General features: G+C 44.1%; 1 protein-coding gene across 1 annotated transcript in view; it reads left to right on the top strand.

Moving 5' to 3' along the window:
• Positions 1-4,114: 4,114 nt before the first annotated feature.
• SGSM2 (small G protein signaling modulator 2) overlaps positions 4,115-22,099 on the top strand; it is a gene marked incomplete at its 5' end in the record, with an annotated part of 51,683 nt that continues 33,698 nt past the window's right edge. Inside the window, 1 exon segment of the mRNA XM_009705771.1 lies at positions 4,115-4,190. Within this exon segment, the coding sequence (XP_009704073.1) occupies positions 4,115-4,190 (76 nt within the window).

The raw sequence follows: 22,099 nt of genomic DNA on the forward strand, positions 1-22,099 counted from the left end.
GGAAAGGACTTGTGTTCCGTTTGATCAAAAACATTTGATTTAGCTCCTTGCCTGGAGCATCTCTGAATTATGTGGCAGTGAGGAATGATGTGGGATTGAAGAACACTGCATTCCAGCTTTTGGATCTTCACATCTACCAGGCCTATGCCCTGAAAATGTTTTCTAGTAACATTCACTAACTCTCCAGAAAATGTGCAAAGATTGTTCTGTGTTCAGTGGCAGTTGGGGACAGATGCTGATTGCTTGCCTGGTCTGTACTGCTTGGCTCTGGAGGTCCTGGGTTCAAAGTCTGCTGATGGGCTGACCGTATGGTGCTGCTGTATAAAAGAAGGGTTGATTATTGCATCTGAAACCTTTTTCTTTCTAATTTTTTATACACTTTAATTTTTTTGTTCCTGGGCTACAGACTGGGATCTAAATAACACACTGAGCTAATAAAGACTAATGATTGGGGTATGCCTGGGAAATGTGTGATGGCAGGGGATTGGCCTCTGAGCTCTGGAGACCTTGCTCCTGGTAAACGATGCTTCTTCCTCCCTGTCATCAGGAATTGAATTCCAGTTACTGTTCTCTGGGTAGCTGAGACTAAAATCACAGTCTGCAGTCCTGAATGGTGCCATCCAGAGGGACCTTGACAGGCTGGAGACGTGGGCCTGTGCAAATGAATTTCAACAAGGCCAAGTGCAAGGTCCTGCACATGGGTCGGGGCAACCCCAAGCACAAACACAGGCTGGGCGGAGAATGGATCGAGAGCAGCCCTGAGGAGAAGGACTTGGGGGGGCTGGTGGATGAAAAGCTGGACATGACCCAGCCATGTGTGCTGGCAGCCCAGAAAGCCAACCGTGTCCTGGGCTGCATCCCAAGCAGCGTGGCCGGCAGGTCGAGGGAGGGGATTCTGCCCCTCTGCTCCGCTCTGGTGAGACCCCCCTGCAGTACTGCCTTCAGCTCTGGGGTCCTCAGCACAAGGAGGACATGGACCTGTTGGAGCGAGTCCAGAGGAGGCCATGGAGATGATCCGAGGGTTGGAGCACCTCTACTGTGAGGGACAGGCTGAGAGAGTTGGGGGTGTTCAGCCTGGAGAAGAGAAGGGTCTGGGCAGACCTTAGAGCAGCCTTCCAGTACCTAAAGGGGCCTACAGGAAAGCTGGGGAGGGACTTTGTACAAGGGCAGGGAGTGATGGGACAAGGGGCAATGGCTTTAAACTGGAAGAGGGAAGATTTAGATGAGATGCTAGGAAGAAATTCTTCCCGGTGAGGGTGGTGAGGCAGTGGCAGAAGTTGCCCAGAGAAGCTGTGGCTGGCCCCTCCCTGGGGGGCAGGCTGGATGGGGCTGTGAGCAACCTGGTCTGGTGGGAGGTGTCCCTGCCCGTGGCAGGGGGCTTGGAACTGGATGGGCTTTAAGGTCCCTTCCAACCAAACCATTGTGTGATTCTGTGAATTCATGTCTGTGAACTTGAGTCATATGTGCATGACTTACCCTGGTGCAGCTCTCTCGTGCTTCCTCTTCTGTCCACCTTAATGCTAGTAGTACTCAGAGGTGCTTCTTCCCTTTAGTAGGTCAGGCCTTTCATTTGGTAGGTTGAATATAGTTTTCATCCAGTGAAATCAGAACAGCTTGCAAAGGTTGGGTCACTGTCCTTCTCTCACAGATGGGTCTGCTGAGGCACAGAGATGCGTTGGCTTGGCGGCAGTGGATGGCACTGTCTCTGTGCTTCCACTGCAAGCTGCGTTGGCCGGAACACGCTGCCTCCCACGTGTGACGATGCAGGTCAGGATCTGAGCTGGAATTTAAACAGGCAGAGCTGCTTAGCTGTCCTGTCCCCTTTGCTGAGGTGTGGTCTGCCTAGGTGCTATGATGGAGATGATTTCAAACCTCTAGGTGAGGTTTGGAGCAAGTTTTGTTGGGGTCCTGCCAAGACAAACAGACATCAAGCTTGTAAATCAACAGTGGTGCAGATAAAAATGTGGGAAGGGGAGAAGCGGGATAATCCAGATGGTTCCTGTGTGAGTTCCCATCCATGAGACCTTCTCACACCTTTGCTTGTTTCTTGATATCCTCTTACTCCTCCACCTCCCATTGCTTTACTGTAAGGTCCAAGGTTCTAATAGCCATGTCAGAAATGCCACAGGAAAGAAACAAATTGCCTTGTTAGGATTTTATATTGTCAAGCTTCAGTTACGTGAACAGTGAGCCAGGTTTTATGAAGCGCAAAAGACTTACTTTGAAGTCCTCAGATACAAAGGATGTTCTACTTTCTACGTGTTTGCTTTTCCCTCTTGCAATGTTTTCTTTGCAATCCAGAAGTCTCCTGTTTGGTAGGAAGCCCAAATTCTGTAGGCTTGACTTGGTGCAGAATTTGGGGCGAGGAGAACGCCATGTGTTGAAAGGTTCGTGTGGCAAGTGCCGGAGCGGGAGCTGCAGACTGCTGCCAGCCGGGCTGGGGGTGTAGGAGTGGGCACCGAGGCCTCCAGATAATTACCAGGGGGAAGGCACGCTTGATCACAGCATCCAGAATTGGCCTTGCAAATGGTCTTACTGGAGGAGGAAGCTCTTCAAACTGGAGAAGGCACCTTCATAGGCAGTGGCCTCCTCCTCATCACAGCAGTGCGAGTACGGAGCCCGGCCGTCGATCAAGCATTGCACCTGCAGCTTCTCCCGGTTCCAGTGCTGAGTGGGAAGGCTTAAAACCTTGGGACCTGTCAGCGCTGCAAAGAACTGGTAACCCAGCTAGCTTTAAACTGATTATCTCAGGTACCAGATGCAGCCTAAGGGGAGCTGGGTGCACGGTTCCCAGCCCCACTGAGAAGCAGGGATCAAGGTCTGCCAGGTGTGCAGACCTAGCCCCTGCCGCAGGCTGGTGGGGACCGCTGCCGTACAGCTGAGTCGGCACTCAGGTCAGACCAAGTTGCTGAGCTTTTTGGTAAAGAGTAGCCACACGGTCATTACCTGCCTGATAATTTGCTATTTGTTGGATTCCAGAACTGCTGTAAAAATTGTTTTCAAGTTAAAAAAAAAAATGTTGAAAGAAGGAGAGTATCTTGTTAAATCTTCTGCCACAGTAGCAGTTACTTTCATATATTGAAAGTGATGCGGCATTTATTTAGGCAGGGTGTCCTGACCCTGTGATTATAGCTCACAAATGAGAAGCAAAAAATCATTGTGGATTTGTATCTGGAAAAGCATGTGCTCTGTGTCCAGGAAGGAGTGAGTGTCTGATAAATGAGTCGGTTGGGGCAAATAGGTTTCATCTGGTAACAGGCTGAGGAAGCCCTTGGCAGAGGAATGAGCTAGCAGATGAATGGAGGGTAACTGCAGCCTCTCTTCAAGAGCCTAATTGTAAGATTTGTCTGTTTTCTTCCTCAATTTTGGAAAGTCAGTAATCTGCAGCGAAGTCCCTCTGGAGCTCGACACATCAGCCTTGAAACTGGAGAGGAACTTTGTTTTAAATCAGTAAGAAGTGTGATAAATGTAATTTTATTTGCTGTAATTGTTAAATTGTGTCTAGAAGCAAAAACTGAAGGCGCTGTCTTCTCTATAGGTACTGTATTATTTTTGTATAGGATCTGGTGCAGCAGAGCTTTGAGAGCATAATTTGCAATTACTGTGGCATGTAAAGCCCCCAAATGGGGGAAAGGACGCTGTAAACCTCTGTTGGGATGTACACCTGCGTAGCTCAGGAATTCTTTGTGCTTGAAAAAGAGTAGAATGCCACAAGTGGGAAGAGGCCATGGCAATACATAATCTTGTTTCATGAGCAGAAGTAACTATATGCAGGAAGGCCAAGGATGAATCATATAAAAAGTTTTGCACAGCCCTTTGGAACTTATGCTGAAGAAGTTCTCTGCAGGGCACTCGGGGCCCTCTGAAATAATTTATAGGGGTACATGCCAAATAGACCTGTCCTTGTTCTACCAGAGATTCCTCCATCCCATGGAAAGCTGCTCAGGTTTGTCCTTCCTTTCCCTCCTTAAATGCTTCTGTCCTTCCTGCCCTGTAACATGTAACTTGCATAGTTGTTAGTCTTGGTGATGGGGAAAGGGCAAGCAAAGGTTGAAACTGAAACTCCGAAGTGCTGTGCTGGGATCTTAAAATCACTTCTTTCTATTTATTTTAGGTAAAGCAGATCATGGAAGAAGCTGTCACCCGGAAATTTGTACATGAAGACAGCAGTCATATCATCGCCTTATGTGGTAAATGACACGCAAAAGAGCTAACACTACATAACCTTACTTTTCCTATAGAAATCTGTTTTCTTTGCTGTCAGAGGTAAATGCAGGGATTTAAATATTAGAAATCATGGCGTTTAGGCCCATGTAACCTTTTCTTTACATTTGCTACTTCTGTGTGTATGTTACAAATAAGAAAGTAACTCTTACTAAAATGGCATTATCCAAAATAAGTACCAAGCCAAAACGACAAGGTGATTTACTAGGAAGCACTAGTAGGTTAAATAAGATGTATTTAGAGATAAGATACAACCCAGAGAATAACTGCCAAAAGACGAAGTTTTCACAGTCATCGGTTAGAATCTGGCAGCTACCTTCCAACTGAAAGTACTTTGTTCTGTAAGTTGTCTCAAAGTATTTGAAGAATAAGGTGTCTTATTTTGGATATGGATGACAGAATCCAGCCCAAAAAGTCTTTGAAAGAGCTGTTGCCTTTTTTAAAAGAAGAGAAACAATGGAAATCTCAGTGACTTTTCTAGCCAGCATCACGCCACTGGCTAATTGGCATGTTTCAGATCTTCACAACACTTCTCTGCTCTCCACTGTGCACTGAATACCGCGTTACATACGTGGTGCATTTGAGAGATTGAGGTCTAGGCTTTGACATCGTGGACATTCTTGTATATTCTTTAATATAATCAATGAGCCATTATGTTGGTGACTTTTCCTCGTGACTGTATTTTGGAAGTTGCATTACCAAGATTTAGCAAGAAAATAAAATTTCTTTGGAAATAACATCATGTATACCAAGGCCAGCTAGTGTTTTAGAAAACTGTGAATCAATCGAAGGCTGAATAAATCCTAAAATTTGGTGGTGGTTTGCCTGGTCCCTGCAGACTTAGACTGGGGTGTGTGTGTGTGTGTGTGTGATGTGTTGATGGAGTTGAAGCAGACCCTGTGTGGGTAGGTGGATAAAGGATGGTCCGGTCTCAGTAGAAGTCAGCTCCCAAAAGTTCACACCAAGTACTCCTTTGGAGACTTAGCCACTTCATTCAGTGCTTGAGAAGGAACTGTTGAATGCTGGTTCAACAGTTCTGAAATCTAGCCCATTATTTACTAGGGCCGGTAAAAATTTAACACTATTCATCAGACTTTGGTGTGTGGAGAAATACCATAGCAAGATACTGCTGAGAATTAAAGCTACGTACAATTGTAAATATGTACGTTGGCCTATGAATTCTTGGCTGATTTCTCTTTGTGCTTCAAATTGAAGACTTGACTGGGAGCCATGCTGAGAACGATTGGAGAACAGCCATCATCTAAACACTTCTGGATTTCACAGAATGGAGTGTTTGCAGCCAAGCATAGCCGGTTATGTGTTGATGACAGTGGAGAGGTAAAGAAGAGTGGAAGTTAGGTTTGGTTTTGAAGATAAGTGGGCTGTTTAGACAAAGAAGTATTGACACGTGTTGCTGAAAGCCAAAGTCAGAGGATAGTAACCTTTTCCTGTCACAACACTGAAATTCCAACTTGCTCTGCTGTGCGTGGTTATTATTTATGCAAGGCTAATCTTTCACTAGCCTGCTTGCTGTTTCCAAGTTATCTTTTACTTACAACTTAGGAGAATTTATTCATCCCGACATATTCAGTGCAGGATTGCAAGATTTGGCCATGTTTTGTGGCTAATGTTTTATTGCCATTAATATAGACTGTAGTAATTTCCTCCATTTAGATCGCGGTTATGTTAAATATTCCCTCTTTATCTACTGTATATTTGTACTATGCAGAGGAGAAAAATAACTGAGGAAAATGGTCCCAAGACAGGAGCAGGTAAAGGAACCTGAGGCAGTGCCCTTGCTGCTGGCTGCCTGTTTGATCTAGATTGCTCCAAGTGTTGCATGGCCGTTATCTGTCTGAAATTATATTCTGTAAAATGTGCTGCAGTGTTGATGTAAGGGGTAGTGGGGCGGCAGCTATTTCTGTTAGAATCTGCTCGGCCAAAATTAGGAATACTGTAAAATCTTCTTAGTATTTCTCCCTTCCTCCCACTACGATTCCAGTTGGTTTCGTATTCTGAATTCTGAGGATCTGAAGAACTAATAACTCTCCATGAGCTGCCTTGTTGTTGCCCAGCAGTCCTACCTATCCTAAGGAAGTATTCCAACTTGCAGCTGCTTTGAATGTAGGACTTAATTAACTCTAAACCAAAAGTAGGTGAAGCTGAATGTTCTGCTATCACTTCAGCTAATTGAATGGAGAAACCATTTCCAGTAGATTTGGCTAACGGATCCTGGCTGGGGCTCTCCTGTGTGTGCAGTTCTCTTCCCTCCCCCAGTACGATTCCATGTGCCTCTTCAAGAGGTTTTTCCCTTCTATTTAAAATTAGATTGGCTCAGTACATGAGTCACTTTCAGTGAATCTTCGTTATAAATATAGAATTCATGTGAATCATTTTACTCTCCTGCAAGGCTGAGTTTAGCAAGAGTCTCTTAAACACATGGTAGTTGATTTTCAGGGCCTGTCTGCATCAGTAGGTGAAAGTTTCCTAGCTCTCCTAGGTCCTAAATGGCTGAAGGTGCCAATTAAAAAGTGTGTGCCACTTTTCCCACACCCTTCTTTGGTGCCTCTTTGTCATGGTACATGGGGTTTGTAAGCACAAAAAACTCCAAGGCTGAGATGGCAGGCTCGTTGTTCAGCCCCGTGCTGGATTACAGCATCTCTGAACAGAGCTTAGGTGCGGCGTCTGCTAAGCAGAAGAAAGTTTTTAATGTAAGATTACTGCAGGGTGTTGAGCCTGAATGAGTTTCCTCACCGTCTGCCTAGCCCTTGAAATGTGTCTCCATGGTCCTGGATTCAATCCATAGGGTGCAGTTGGACAGAAGAGCAGCTTGTGTTGTGTAGGATTAATTTGCAAATCTGAAGCAGCTTGTATGGGATTTGACTCTGTGGGGACGTGTTGGCATCCGATGGGTAGGAGGACCCCTTTCCTGCCCCGAGGTCACCCGAATGAGACCACAGAAAACGTGTGTTGAGGTAGGAGACACAGTCTCAGCACTGCCTGTCTCACACGTTGAGCACAGTGTATGAAGCCGTGAGCTCGCCGTTGCAAGCTCCTGAAGGGAATGCCATTCATGGGGCCCGGGGCAGCTCCGTGCCATCCTTGCGGGTCCCTGGAGGAATAATGCCTCTGTGCGAGTCAGTCCTGCTCATCCGGGGGAGAGATCTGTTGTAACCACAGTGGCTCTGCTTGCAATCTATAGTCTTCACCTCTGTGATCTAAGAGAAGGAAAACAGTGCTGACGTTTTCATCCTTGTGGGGAAGCAGTGCATGCAGGTGGTTTTGTATTTGTTCTCAACCCAATTTATAACCTAGTTACATTCCAGTTACTCTGTCATCTCACCTGATTTCGAAAAGATCTCTGTGATTCAGAGCCATAGAGATTCAGCTTGGACTGTGTGCAGGGTGGCTAATGTGTGCCACGTTGGGACAAAAATTGCAAATTTCCTTGGGCTACAGGTTGCTGTTGAGTGAGTTTCATTGGTACTGCGTTGTCAATCCAAGCATAATGAAATGACACAAGCTCTGTGGATATTTGTAGCATCTTTAGTGGACAGACATTTCTGTTAGAAACTGGATGTGGATGTTTTCAGCCTGGGTTATCTGGTGCCGTTCCCTTAGCAACGCTAGCTGACATCGCATGACGTAGGGACCGTGCCTTGCTGGTTCAGCTGAGTGCCATCTCTGCAGGCCCGGGAGAACGCGGTTGCTCTCCTCCTGCATCCTTCCTTTCACCAGCTTCCCTGAAGTTTTCATGGCTGGTTGTGTTCTCACCGGGAATACTAGCCCTTTCCAGCTTTTGTACCTCTGAGGGAAAGGGGGAAGAAAAACGAAGCTTTTCTTCTGTCTGTCTCTGCAGTTATCTAATGTGTATTTACCAGTAATCAGGAAGCAGAGTTTTCCAGTCCAGTGCATTGCACTTATTGTGTTTGTCCAAAAACTACCTGCAGCTTTGCTAAGCCTTTTTCTGCTGAGTGAACGGCACAAAAAGCTTTTTTTGGCCTGAATAATAAATCTGCTACCAGTAATTAAACCCATTAATTAAAATGTACAGAATCCCTTTGTGGTTGACATGAAAAGACCAGTTCTGATTTTGAACTGTAGAAGGGTATTTAATGTTGTGCTTGAGGCTTCTTTTAAACCTTTGAGGATTGCAGGTTTGCATTGCACGTGTTCCTTGGGATGTGAATGGAGAGGGGCGAGTTTGGGGGTTTCCATCGCTGTCCCTGGAATTGTGCCGCCGGACCTCCCTGGGGACCCATCGGGGCTTGCAGAGGAGCTGTGCTGGGAAGCGGGTGGGTTTATTGCGGGGGCTGCTGCTCCGGTGTCTGAACTTGAACCCAAGTCAGCCAGCAGTAGGCTGTAGGTTTGGATTTGATGTCTGAGGCAGCTTTCTCTGGTTTTATCGTACTACTGAGTTTTTTTGCTGTCAGGGAAGGGAAGACCTGAAGATCCAAGCGCCTCTCTGAATTGCATCATGCATTCCCATTGATGCTGGGATGTTGATGTGAGCATGACAAAACCACTTGTGAACTAGAAAGCAAAGAAACTGAACTCAAATTCTGTAAGGCGCTGAAGCTCTTCTACCAAAGAAAACGATAAAACTCCTATCTTCTTTTTGTTTTCTTGATACTTTGGGTATCTTTTTTGGTATACTTTGGATAGTTGACATGAGCTGTTTCTTCCCATTTCCAGTTACAAGTATAACTTGATTTACCCCCAGTCTTGGTTATAGTCCTTCACTTGAGAGGCATTTGGAAGTATTTCCTCAGTGTCATTTAATTATCTTTGCCTTCCAAGTCTGTTCTAAAGCTGTGTTTTATCTAGACCAGACTTACAGACCAGAAATGTGTTCCCCCTTTTAAACACAAGCAGAAAATTTGCCATTTCTGAACATTACTTTACTGTTCTATCTTGATAGATTTGTGGAGAATACTCGCTGCAGAACCTGCAGTTCCATGTGCTGGTCCATTCCAGAGTGGATGCGCAGAGAAGAGGAACAGGGAGCCTCTCCTGCGAGAGGAGGCCAGAGAGCTTGGCTTGCTCAGCCTAGGAGACGAGCCAGTCCCCTTGATTGAGCTGCATTAACCTCAGGTTTTGTTGTTTCCATTTCCATTATGCATATTGCTTTTCTTCTCTTATTAACAGATGAAAATTACTGCTTTTTTTCTGGGTAATGCTGTGTTTAAGTATCACAGATCTAAAAAAAGAAAAACAAAATCCGTGTCATGATCTGTCCAGTAATGCATTGGGAAAGGTAATATGGTTTGACTGCAGAGCTGGATCTGAATATTAAATGAAGGTGTTTATACATTATCTGTGACTGCGTTTAGTCATGCATGCAGCCCTTTAAACAAAAGAAGGATGTGATCACTGCACTGGGGAGAGCTTGTGATATAATGAATTCACATTAGAAAGCAGTCCTTGAAGCCGTGCTCTTTCTCTGTGAGTAACACGTCGGGGAGATGGCCTAGGCCCTTTCGGCTGACGTCTGCCATCCCAAAGCGAGCAGACGCTTGCCAGAACACGAACCGAGTGCTGGCTTGCCCAAGTACCAGTCCAGTCTTCTCCAGAAGCGGCTGTTGGCGACAACTTTGGTAGTCGCTGGACGGGGTAGCGTAGGTGGAGGGGCGAGGAGGGCCATCAGGCAGCTGTACGGTGCCGTGGGTGCCCCTGGCCAGCTCTGCAGGGCACATCCTTGCATTTGCGGTTGACTTCCAGGTCTGTGGGCATGATGTGCCAGGGGATAGGTAAATATTATCATACTACTTCTTCTCAGTACGCTTTCTCTCATACGCTCCTCTAAGTTATGAAGTGGCTCCTTTGGCTTCCCTAGAATATGGCCTTGACTTGGGACAGGTTGTGTTATGTCAGAGCTGGACTCCAGGCTGAGGATGAAAATGGCTGCTTCTGTGAAAAACTCCTTAGCTGGTGTTTGTATTCCTCTTCAGGTAGAGCAGTACGAACACGCTGCTTTGTCTGTTTTAACCTGCGTGTGTATTACAGGCAGTCTGCCGGTGTTCCCCGTCAGGGTATCCATGTACTCTGTGGGCTTGATGCCAGCGATACTAGCCTGTGTGGTGGTTTTCAGGATGTGAGACTGGAAGTCCTGTCACTTCTATTTCAGAGACTTTTTAAAGAGTGTGGGGTTTTTGAATCTCATTCAAAGTGTTGCTTACCTGGTGCAATAAGAATCTTTGAACTGTTTATGCTCCATTTGTCTTGTATCTCATGTGCTCTTGCTTTCAACCTCCTAAAGTGTCTACGCGCATCAGGACTGCACAAGCATTTATTGTTCTCGGACACAAAGTGGAGAAGAACTATCGTGCATGAGTGCTTTTGAAGCGGCTGTCCTTTAGGCTTCAGTTCCACACTTGAGAGGAGATCCAATGTGGAGGCCCCGTACCCATCCATTGCAGTTTTCTTTCACGTAGCCCTGGGGCACCTAGGCTTGGATAATCACCAGTGTAGGATGCTTCCTTCTTGGAACAGAAGTAGAGGGGAACGTTAGTTGGAATAGCTCTGTATCGGTCAGTATCTGTTCACAGCGAAAGGACTGGCAAATTCTGAGGAGCAGAACGGTTATTGGGTCCTGTTAACATGTTAGAACCAATTCACTGTAGAACATGATTGCAGTTAATCTGCAAAACACATATTAAGGTTGGACTTTCAAACGATTTAACAGTTACTGCCCAGCTTTAGGTGTCGGCACAGCTTCCTAGAGCAGATGAGTACTGTATTCATTTTGGAGGTGGTAGACAATAGGAAGGCAATTGTGTGGCTGGCTTTTCTGGAGCCACATGCTTAGTCTAGTCTGAGATTAGTTAAAATCTCGAGTTTCAGGGTCTATAAATGTTTGTAGGAATACAATCAAACAGTCTCAACTGAAATCATAGATAAGTCTCTGTCAAAGTTGGCAGTGGAAGACCAGGAAGCCTTTGAACATGAACATGGCTGGAACTCCTCATCACCAGGTATCTGGGGTATTCCAGGGACGGATAGCATGTCTGAGTTGCAGGAGTGGTTGGTAGTGCTGGTTAGGAATCTAAGCTGCTTACGTACATAAGGGTTAACTACAAAAATGTGGTTAGTTGTGGGACTGTTTTCTTCATTGGTCTTACAATGACTTGTTATCCCGTTTTGCACAAAGTTAATTGTGTTTGAAAGAGAAGATCTAATTAGGAACCAATGACTGCATGATGCTGGAGCTTGTGTTCTGTTTTTTCTTGTTCAGGACCTGAAATGCAGGCCATTATCAGAGTCACCAAACGTCACTATTGCCAGCCCCAAGCAATGAAAAATCATGAGTCAGAAATCTTTTGTTTCATGGCCCTAAATTATAAGACTGGATTAAAGCTCATGACAGGAAAATAAAATCAACTGAGGAATAGAAATGTATTTCTTAAATACATTTCTTATCCAGAGATTCTTATCCAGTGGCATGCTTCAAGATGGTAAAGCTTTCAGAAGAATATTGAATATCCACAGACTTGCAGTAAAATTGTGGAAGGCAGCAATGTGGGAAACTCTTCTTTCTTTGTCTTTAAGGTGAGAAGTAAGTTCCTGATAGAAGCCCTTTCTGTGCCTCCTATTTAAAGTATGGCAACAAAGTGTTAACAGGTGAAAGGAACAGGAGTTTGGTTTGGAGCGAGTCTGGACCTCATTTTTGGAGTGTCCTGAGGCTCCGCACAACAAGCTGTCGCCGTCAGTTTCTGTTGGAGTTACAACTTTCCAGTTCCTCTGAAAATCAACCCCATTAGGAAGAGATGTCTTATGCTTTGGAGTTTTTGGGTGATTCCTTTGAGGCTTCTAAATAGCACAACGCTCCTAAGTTTGACAAAAAATAAAAAATTCAGTTTCCTCTCTTTCTTTTTTTCCTTAGCTCACAGAAATGTAACTTATGTAGAAATAGATGTAAATGACCATTGTCCAAACACACAATTTATTATTTTAATTCTTTTGGCTTTCTACCCTTGGCATTGATATTTTAAAAAATGCAGTTAATCTCTGTGGAAATGCAGGTCTCATAAACAGAATACAAGCCTCCCTGTATTACTACTCCTGTTTGGAAAGCAAATGGAACATTTTTGGTGATGAATAATGCTTATGAAATAGTTTACAGAGTTCTACCTCGCTTCATAAACACATTAGCCCAAAGAGAGTACCAGAGATGATCATAATTGGGGAGAGACAAACATTTTTTCACACAAATTTAAAGGGTTTTTGATTGTGCTCCAAAGATGACTGCTTTAAAGTAATGAGTGGTGTGCTATAGAGGAAAGAGAGAGGGGGAAAAAAAGTGTGTGACTATTAGCTCTGATATGAAATCAAGCAGTTTTTGAACTGTACCTGTTTTTAGTTTGAGAAGTGAAATGTAATCTCTCATGCTTTTTAGAGCACTCTGCTAAACATTTTACTTTAGTCCTGGGCCATCAAATTGGATCATGTTCAGTTATTTAGAGAAACCTCAGTCATTTTGATTTACCCTTAATAGTGTTTAATGGAAACACTTCAATTTTCTAAAGGTTATTGCGATCCTTGAAGCTTAGTGGTGAAGATTTTAAAAAGGAGCAGTCACCGACTTCCAGCCCTGATGTTTCCCAGCCAGAGCTATCTTTGGAACTGAGGATTGTCTATTTAGATTTATTTTTTTCCCCCCAGGAATTTATTGAAAATATGGTGTCTGTGTCCTGTCTGTGTGGCAGAGCAAAACACAAGTAGCTTGAGTCCACGTGAACTTAACCATTAAACCACACAGCCTTGGGTGTTCAGTTCCCAGTAACGGCTGGTTTTACCTTGCTTCCAGGGGGAAAAGATGCTTTCTGCTGATATGGATTCAAACCATCCGGTTAACTAGAAGCAGAGTTTTCAAATTAAGTCATTCTTTTATAGTGTGTTTTCAGCATTTCTTTAACATTGAATCTTCTTCACATGACACCTCCAAGAGTGAAAAGGAAAGTTTTTTTTCTTGTCGTCATCAAATGCAGTTTTACTGATGGACTCTTCAATGCAGATACTGTCGTCGTCGTGTCATGTCGTGTGTGTGTGTCCCCCGACAGTTGCACAGGGCCTAGTTCTGTGCAGTCCTGATCACAGATAATGTCTCTTTGTGCTGTTGTAAAATAAAAATACTTGGTGGTGTTCTAGCACCTATCACCTTGGTATTTTCCTTTGCATGCATTCCAAGCGATTTGCTACATTACTGCTTTAAAAAATGCTAATAAAAGTAATAGATACTTTAAAGGTCTTCATTTTGCAGCTTGAAATGAAAATGAAGTTAAGTATGAAAGCAGTTTGCCCTCCCAGTTGATCTAACATTGGGCATCTTGGCTTCCCGGCTGACCAGTCACAATAAGAGCTACAGCAAAAATAGAGTGCGTTTTAACTCCCTAAGGTACCTACCTCTTATCGGTGCTGATGTTGTTCTAATATAACCATGGTAGGGCTGCTGTAAATAAGAATGTGTAGTAGATATACCAGACTTGCAGTGAAGCTGCAAGCTTCAGATGTCCAGAGCCTTGTGGTGAAGTGAAAAATGGGTATACGCTAAAGGAAAGTACTGAAGTCATACATCAGCAGTGGAAGAAATGCTTCAGCACAGATATTTTTGATGCATGTGGCTATTAAGTGATGCCCAGTTATAAAGCATGAGTTGTACTTAACTACTGAGGCATTAGCTTGAGGTTCTGATTATAAAGAAAATACTTAATTGGACTTTACTTTTTATACTGTTGCTTCCTACTCTTCTATTCTATGAAGCAATTGTTTCTTTGTACTTCCTCTATCTCAGTGACATATGAACTCTTTCATTGCAGAAGTTTATGTGCTTAACCCTGAAAGTGATTGCAACCCTGAAAATTAAGAAGTGATTGCAGATATCTTTATATCATTACCCCACGCTGTGATATTTAAATCACAGCACGAGAGGTCTGAGGAAGATATTAGTTCGAAATAAACCGCTTTTTTTTCTTTTTTTTAGCGCTTTTTGTTCTGGTAGGCGAGGGAAGCCTTCCATCCCAGTTGCAGTGGTTTGTTGCATACTTGGGTTTGATGGATGATGTACTGAAGAGCAGGTGAGGCAGGTGGGAGCGTGAGCTTGGGTGTAGCACAGCGCTCTCCTCGTTACCCTCGCCTAGTGTCCCGCGAGCGTATTTGGATTTGTCACATGAAGTCCCTTATTTGCAGTGCAGCTGTATCTGGAGAGTCTATGATCCTTGGCATTTGAACACGGAATGTCAAATGGGGATTGAGACTTAAACGCATGCTTGATACTCCGTTTTTCCTTCTTCCATAAAATGCAGAAAGCAGTACTCTTTGGACAAAGGAGTAAATTTGGATATCTCCTCTGCAGTCGTTTGCTTCTTAGCTAGTACGCAGGTACAGCTGGGTATCTCATCTACTCTGTATGTATTTCTCAATGACATATCATGCTATAACTTGGTAATAAAATTGGTTTCAAACTGGGCAGATCTGTGGTTACCTAGGTAAAGCAACAGCAGCTGGAGATCGTGAGCATCTGATTGCTTCTTTATCATCCTTCTCTTTTCACTTATTCTTATTTTCTTCAGCCTCATGAATTCAATTCCCTGTGCACAGTTTCCATGAAAACAAGGTATTTAGCTGCATATTTCTTTCTCTCTGAGGAAAATCTCACCTGCTAAATAAACCCCATAAATAATCCTTCCACAGGCCTTCTTTTCTCTGCTTACCACCCTTCCAGCCCCATCCCTAGAGCTCCATTAAGTCACGTAAAGATTTTCATAAAGGCAAAGAGGGGGACAACTGCACTAGTTCACCTGGCCCTGCCAGAAGTACCCTTGTTCAAGTCACAAAAAAGTGACATTTTCCAAAGCTTGTTGGGGACTGTGATTATTTGGAGTGTAAATCAGTAACATATCTGCACTTAATTAAATTCAGCAGTGGATACTGCAGGGTATGTTCCTCAAAACTGGCTGGAGTTAACGAATTTTTAGATGACTGCTGTCAGCTGAACCATACAAGGGAATTATTTGAGCTGTGCTGATCTTTTCCAAGTGCGGTGCTGCTCTTCCAGTCTATACGTAACGAATATCTGCATTTTTCTGTAGTGAGGTTTTTGATGTGTTTATTGTTGTAAGAATAGTGACAGTAGGCAGGCTCAAGATCACCTTGTGCTATGCTCAGAAGGCTTGCAGTAGTTATTTACCTGTGTGCATGCGTGCATATAAATAAAGGCACGTGTATGTGTTACAAACTACCCGTTTGTACACAAAACTACCTGTTTATGTCTTTCTGATGTTATCCGTTCCTCCAGAAACAGCTATATCTTCATCTCTTGTTATGTCTTTTTAGTGTGTCAGATTCCAAAAAGGGAATAATGGTTCTTTTTCTTTAGGATAGGTAAATAACTTCATTTTCCTGTCCCAAAGGTTCTTTACCTGTAACCCCTAAAACGTTTTGTGTGTTATCTTTTTGGCAGCAATCTGAGCTCTGCGTTCCGCAGTTTGCAGCTCCAGGGGGATTACATATTTTTGGCTTCTCAGAAATAAATAAAAGTGGGTTTGCAGAAACCTGATTTACATAACCCTCCAGCTCTCTTCCCCCAAAATAGTTTTCTGTCAAGGCTTTTTTTTTCCCACCCGTCAGCTCTACCATGTATTCTTGATGTTGTCTCTGTTGCATACTGGCTGGGTTTTATGCATGTGTGGTTGTAATACGTAATCTGTATTGATTTCAGCTGATTGAAAACGTATGCTGATGCACTGTGGAAAAGGGGAAGGGGAGTGTTTGTGCACACCATAACCTTCTGTGTTAAATTAAAATTTCTTGTTTCTGGCGCCGTCCAGCAGAACAATAGGAGGGGGGTATGTTATATTCAGGGTAAATGAGTTAGTTCAGTTTGTTTTCACCTATTCCCACAAGCCTACAAGATGAATGCTTAGAGCCTGCCATGGAGAACTGATGTAAATCCGAGAGCTGGCCAAGAAACAATACTAATTCCCTTGCAGGTTACCAGAGTGCAAGAACCGTAAGCAGCCTGACTGCAAACCAGTGGGTTTGTGGAGGCCTTCCTGCACAGAAAAGGAGAGAGATGGACATTTTCAGGAAGAAGAGTTTGTAACTGCTGGTTTATTTCACTGTAAAAAGTGTGCTTGTACGGTTTCATCCAAGGCTTAGAAAACAGAAATCTAATTTTTGTGGTTGGTTTAAAACAGAAGAGAGAAAAACAGAAAAGGTAAGTGGAACTAAGGAGACGTCCTCCAATACCTTGTGTTTTCTGTCCGTAAAGCCATTTGAGCACCACTGTCAAGGCCTTCTCCTGTCTTTGAAAAGATTCTGCAGCTTGGGGTGATTCTTCTGGGCGTTTGTTCAGGATGTGTTAAAGTTGCCTTTTTGACTGAGCTTGGCTGCGTGCAGGGGTGTGATGGGTGATGTTGGCAAGGTGCAATGAGATCAGCGTCTGCCTTTGGACACGAGGTAAACGGGGAGCCCTCCTTGTCTCCTCCAGGCAGCTGACCTCTTTAACTAATGTGCTGTGAAGCCCTTGTGCCGCCTGCTGTGTTGGAGGGGTGAGGTGACATCTGTACGGTCCCCTGGGCTGGAACAGGAGGGCATCTGCGTTGCAAGATGTACTGCCCGACTCCAACGTTTCATCGTTTAACTGGATAAAAGCCACTCTGTGTTTGAACGCTAATTCAGAATAGGTCAGATGTGAACATAAAGTCAGTTAGCTGTTCTGGAGTCAGTCCCTTGTATGAAGGAGCCTGGAGAGAAGTTGGAGACAGACAGTAGGTTTCGCCTCAGTCTGGGGATGGAGTGGAGGAGAATGAAGTGACTCGAAGGTCACACAGGCTGGGTCTGTGACCTAAACCCGGGTCTGAGGGTGCCTTTACACACAGAACTGTACGTGGTGCATTAATCTCTCGTCCCGTGGAACATACGTTTTGAGGCAATCCAGCAGGTAATTCCGGTGTCTCTCCCCTTGCAAATAACCACTACACATGTATTACAGTCAGTTGGGGACTGATGTTATGCCAAGTCCTTGTGATGAGAAATGTCACAATGGAATAATTAAATATTGGGGCTTTAGGGACAGTCACTGGGGAAATTGCCCTCCATGGCAGCTGCAACAACGTTTATTAATAATTAAAGCTGTGCCTGCTGTGCTTTTCACTCAATTTGTTTCATTAATAGTTTATTGTTTTAAAGAAAGAAAAAAAAAACACAACAGTGAAGGTGGGAAGAGATCTTGTTTCCTAAGCAACAGCAATGCACTTCTTTGAAGTTATTTTTAAAGGCAGGTTGCTTCATTTAAGATTTGGAACCAATTATTGCTGTATTGCTTCGGGCATCCGGAAAGCTGCTTTTCTTTTTTCATTTTCTTTATTTCTAATTGAAAGACAGAGCAAAACGGTAGCTGGGTTAAGAGTTGTTGTGATGGTTACTAGACAGGATCTGTGACTGAGATGTGAAGAACGTCCCCACGCTGTCATTGCTCTTTGTTCTTCCTGTGCTGCCCTACCTGGCCTTGCAAAACCCCGCGGGCAACCAAACAGTGCTCGCCCCCGCTCCTGCTTCTGAGTTAGATGCACAGATGGTCCCTCTTCCTTGGAGTAGCAGCAGCCTTGCTTGCAGAGATGTCATCAGCACTGGGCTCCCACTCGTGTAAGACCACAGGCATTGCCCTTGCCACCTACAGATGTCCTTTGATTGCAGCGGGTGTTTCCCGGTATAATGTGATTGCTGAGGGGGGTCAAGCAGGGATGTGCCCGTGTGTCCTGGTCGTCCTTTCAGGGAATAGTGCCATGCTTGGGCTTTTGCGCGTAATATGGGTGAAAAAGCAAGGGGGTGGCTGTTTTCTGAGGCAGTAGTTCTGGCTGGGAAGTATACCAGCGTGGGAAGCAGTGTCAGACTTGCTGCTCAGTAGCCTTGTTTGATGCAGTCAAGCTGCTGTCCTAAGAGAACGGGAGTCTGCAAAAGCTGAGGCCGTTGGCACTGTTCCCTTGTTGCCATACAACATCTCAGTCAGTCTGGTTTTTGCTTCTCCTGAGCTCGGACTCCTCAGGGTTCAGCCCAGGCAGGACCTTCTTTGCAAACAGCAGTAAGAAATGCCAGGACAGTTATTCCAGTACGGCCCAGGGCCAGCTGCAACAAAGCCCTGTTCGTGGAGGGGTTGTTGGTGTTCTCTTCTTGGGGATGTGTTGGAGGGGAGAAACACGGTGACTTACTGTCCATCTCACGAGGGGACAAGGCTGATTAATCTTTCTTCTCTTCTTCCAGGTAAATCTGCTTACAGATAAGTGCCTTGATCCTCAGTTCCTTAGAAGTCTTTTAAGTATTCAAGAATGCTGTTCTCTCACTGCAAAAAGTGGGATAAATGTATACCTATTTTTTCCTACTTTTTATCAGTCTTACCTATGTGTGTTTGACTGTCCCTCAGTGTGTGTCTGTACAGTGCTTGATACAGTGGCACTGTAGTCTAATACAGAAAGTAATGACCAGCTTTTTAAAATTTAGTATACTCATCCATCCAAACAGCAGTTTGTCAGTACTGTTTAAAGTGAAACTGGAAAGTAATAAGCAATTGAATGAGGCATCACAAAGAAAGGCGAATTACGCTGTTTTTTTCGGAGATAGCGGGTGTAGAAGTGTATGAATACCTTGCTGTACCACTCAGTGGGGCTTTATTTGGGTTACAGCGACACAGAAATAACGTGGATGGGCCAGTATTTCTTTTGTGTACTTTCTAACACAACGGTAACTTTGTCCATTTGCCCTGGAAAGAGAAGAGGATGTGGATTTGCATAGCACGAGCATTTATGCTGAACACATCAATTAAAAGCTGCGAATGCTCAGATGCTCTTATTTATTAAAAGAAAAAAAGAAAATGAAAGAAAAAAGAAAACCCAGCAACCAAACAAAAGAAAAAACCGAGTCCTTCGTTATCAGTAAGTACATGAGACATGCTGTTTCATTTATACCAGCTGTACTGCTTTCCACAGGGCTTGCCAATCTCCCGAGTTACTCATTTATTGGAGGACGGCTGTGTGTCTAGGGTTCTCCTGTGTTTATTGGAATTGTCCCTGCTGTTTGAGTGTTGGAAGAAGCTGGTCACAGCACAGTGCATCACGATCCTGTGCTTTTGGCATGCTTGCCAACAGCATTTACTTGACATGTTTCACGTTAGGCAGCCTGAGGAGAGACTATTACGATAGTACATGTTTCTTGTTTCATTCTAAGATGAAATTGGAGTTTCGGTTGCAGTGGTTCTTGTATAGATTGTGCAATAAGGGAATATATCAAATTTATTCTGAAGAATTTGCAGTCTAAAACTTAGGACTAGGAAGGAGGAGAAGAGGCGATGTTGACTTCTGTATTTTACAGAGAATGAGTTTAGGGTATACAATTAGAAGACTCGTCTTTGCTAACTCAGGGTAGTTGTATCTTGATAAAAATCGTTAAAAATTAACAATCCCAAATCCCCAAGCCATCAGTATTTAATTCCACTGGCTGTCTCATAGGAAAATTAGGGCTTTCCATGGAAATTTTATCTTCTGTCAGATTATCCAGTGTTACTTAGCTTAAAAACATATCTGCCTTCATAGTTGAATGCAAAATAGCGGCATGGTTGTCCCACAGCGCATTTCTAATTTGTTTTTCTATTGCTGTTTTCTGCACTCTAAGAGCAAATGGTTGTGCTTTCTGAACACGCATTAGGTTAATTTGTGTAGTGAGTGATAGCAGGAAGCCAATTAGAGTTTTCTCTTTTCCAGTGTGATAAGACACAAAATGTGAAGTTATTAATACCCCGTAACTGCTTCTCTTAATTTTTTTGTTCATTCAGCACATCATTCTTCAGTCTTTCAAAGCAAAGGGATAGAGTAGCAGTGCTGGAGATGAAGGGGACGTTTTTACTGACGCCAGTCACTACGGACACATCTTGCGATGCCCCGACTACCGTAGCTCCTAGGCTAGCTGGACGCGGGAGGTGTTTCTGCATGCCATTCAGTCTCACCTGGGACTTGGGTTAGTTTTCAGGGACCGAGCAGTGAGGATAGGTCTTTTTCAGATGCAGGCTTTCGGGTATTATGGGACTTGGAGGCCATTAAGTACAATAAGGAGGGGGAGTCTTCAGGAAATGCTCAGCACCTGACAGTATTAGGCCTAAAGCGCAACAAAATACTGCTGCCTTTCAAAATTAGCTGCCGAATCTTGGGAGAGATGTGATGTGTGTCAGAGCAGATGGAGTACCATTTGTTACTCGTAACAAAAATTTAATGTGGCGATTCTAACTGCAATTTACCGCAGGACTGCCTGCTGTCATTAAACACAGGAGGGCATCGCTCAGATGCTGAACTCAAACCCTTCTGTAAGGGCTGGCACGCCTGCGTGGGTTTTGGTGAGTGCACGCCTTGCAGATAAAGTTGGGGGTTTTCCCTTCCCTGTGAATAAATTGGTCTGTTCTTCTTACCTTTTTATGGACAGTGTTGACTGGATGACTCATCTGCAGTCTCAATTTAAAAGCTGATAGGGAAGGCTTGTTTGGTTGGTTTTGGGTTTAATTTTGGAGTTTTTTACCTGTATAGTTTCTTTTTCCTGCAGCAGTTGAAATGAAGGCTGGTTAGATTTCTGATGCACAGTCTTGCAAGGCTGAAATAGTGCAATGTGATCTTTTACTGGTGACCATCAGAGCATGTTACAGTAAGTTTTGCAAAATGAACCTCACAGGTGGATCTGTTGTAGTTGTAGGTCTAGGTCTGGCTGCACCTCTATTCTGTCTCAGGCTGTAGTAGTATTAAGTTTTCTTTTCAGTTCATAGGCCTTTTAATCTTTCTGTCCAAAGCTAGAGGATGAGCTCTGTTGGAAGGTGAGCCTATTTTACCAGGTTTTATGGCTTTATTGTCTTGCAGTGATCTCCAGTGCTTTGGTGGGGGTTTATCTTCCCTAGCATAATTGTTCAGTTTCCTGTTTGTTTTCCAGTAGCTCCTATGATTTTAGGCCAGCAAGTGTCCTAAAACTGGTTCACCTTCAGTACCTGTGATTGCAGAGTAACATGGTACCAGTCACAGGTGATGCTGTCTTTTGCTGAGGTCTGTCACTTTGTTCTCTAGCTCCTAACCAAGTGATGTCTGAGCTGCAGTTGATTCCTTAAAAGATCCGGTAGCCAGTGGCTGCTGCTTCTCCAGGCTGTATATCCGACCACGTCAAGATGCATGGTCACTGGGTACGTGGGCATTTTACCCTGGAGACCTTTGTTGCTGATGCAAAGACTTGAACCAGTCATTCTTCTAGGAGCAGGAGAATTTTCTAGGCTGGAACATGGATGCCCACACCATAACTCAATTAAAGTGTGTTAAGCATTTCAAATCAGTGAGTCTATCCAAGTGGTGGCGGAAGCTCGTTACAGGCTTAGCTATTTGTAATTGTATCTGAGGTGAGAAACCCAGCATAACTGAGAACGGTGTGAAGACGCAGAGAGCCTGGAGCCAGCTGCAAGCAGAGGGACCGCTCATCAGCAGGGGGTGAACTGAAATGTCCAGTGGTGATGTTTAAGTTCACTGTTATTAATCCGTTTGTTCTAATGTGAAGGAAGAGAGGGAGGACTGAGTGGGCTGATGTTAGACGTCTCCTCTCTTCCCTGTTTTCACCAGAAAGAAAATGTCTTTCCCATAATCTAGGTGAGTGGGAGGCATCATCACGTCCCAGCAGTCTGCTTCCAGCTGGCCATCATGCTGCTGTGTTTGGTACGTGTTCCTTCTGTCAACACAGTGAAACAACCAAGCTTCTCTTCTCCACCCAGCCAATTCAAAAGTCCACTTCCCTCAATGAGACTTGTTTCAGAGTTCAGGAATATTAAAATGAAATGAAACACACACACACTCACACACACAAAACC

This window comes from Cariama cristata, unplaced genomic scaffold (genome assembly GCF_000690535.1).
Source record: "Cariama cristata isolate BGI_N322 unplaced genomic scaffold, ASM69053v1 scaffold20308, whole genome shotgun sequence".
Taxonomy (NCBI): Eukaryota; Metazoa; Chordata; class Aves; order Cariamiformes; family Cariamidae; genus Cariama; species Cariama cristata.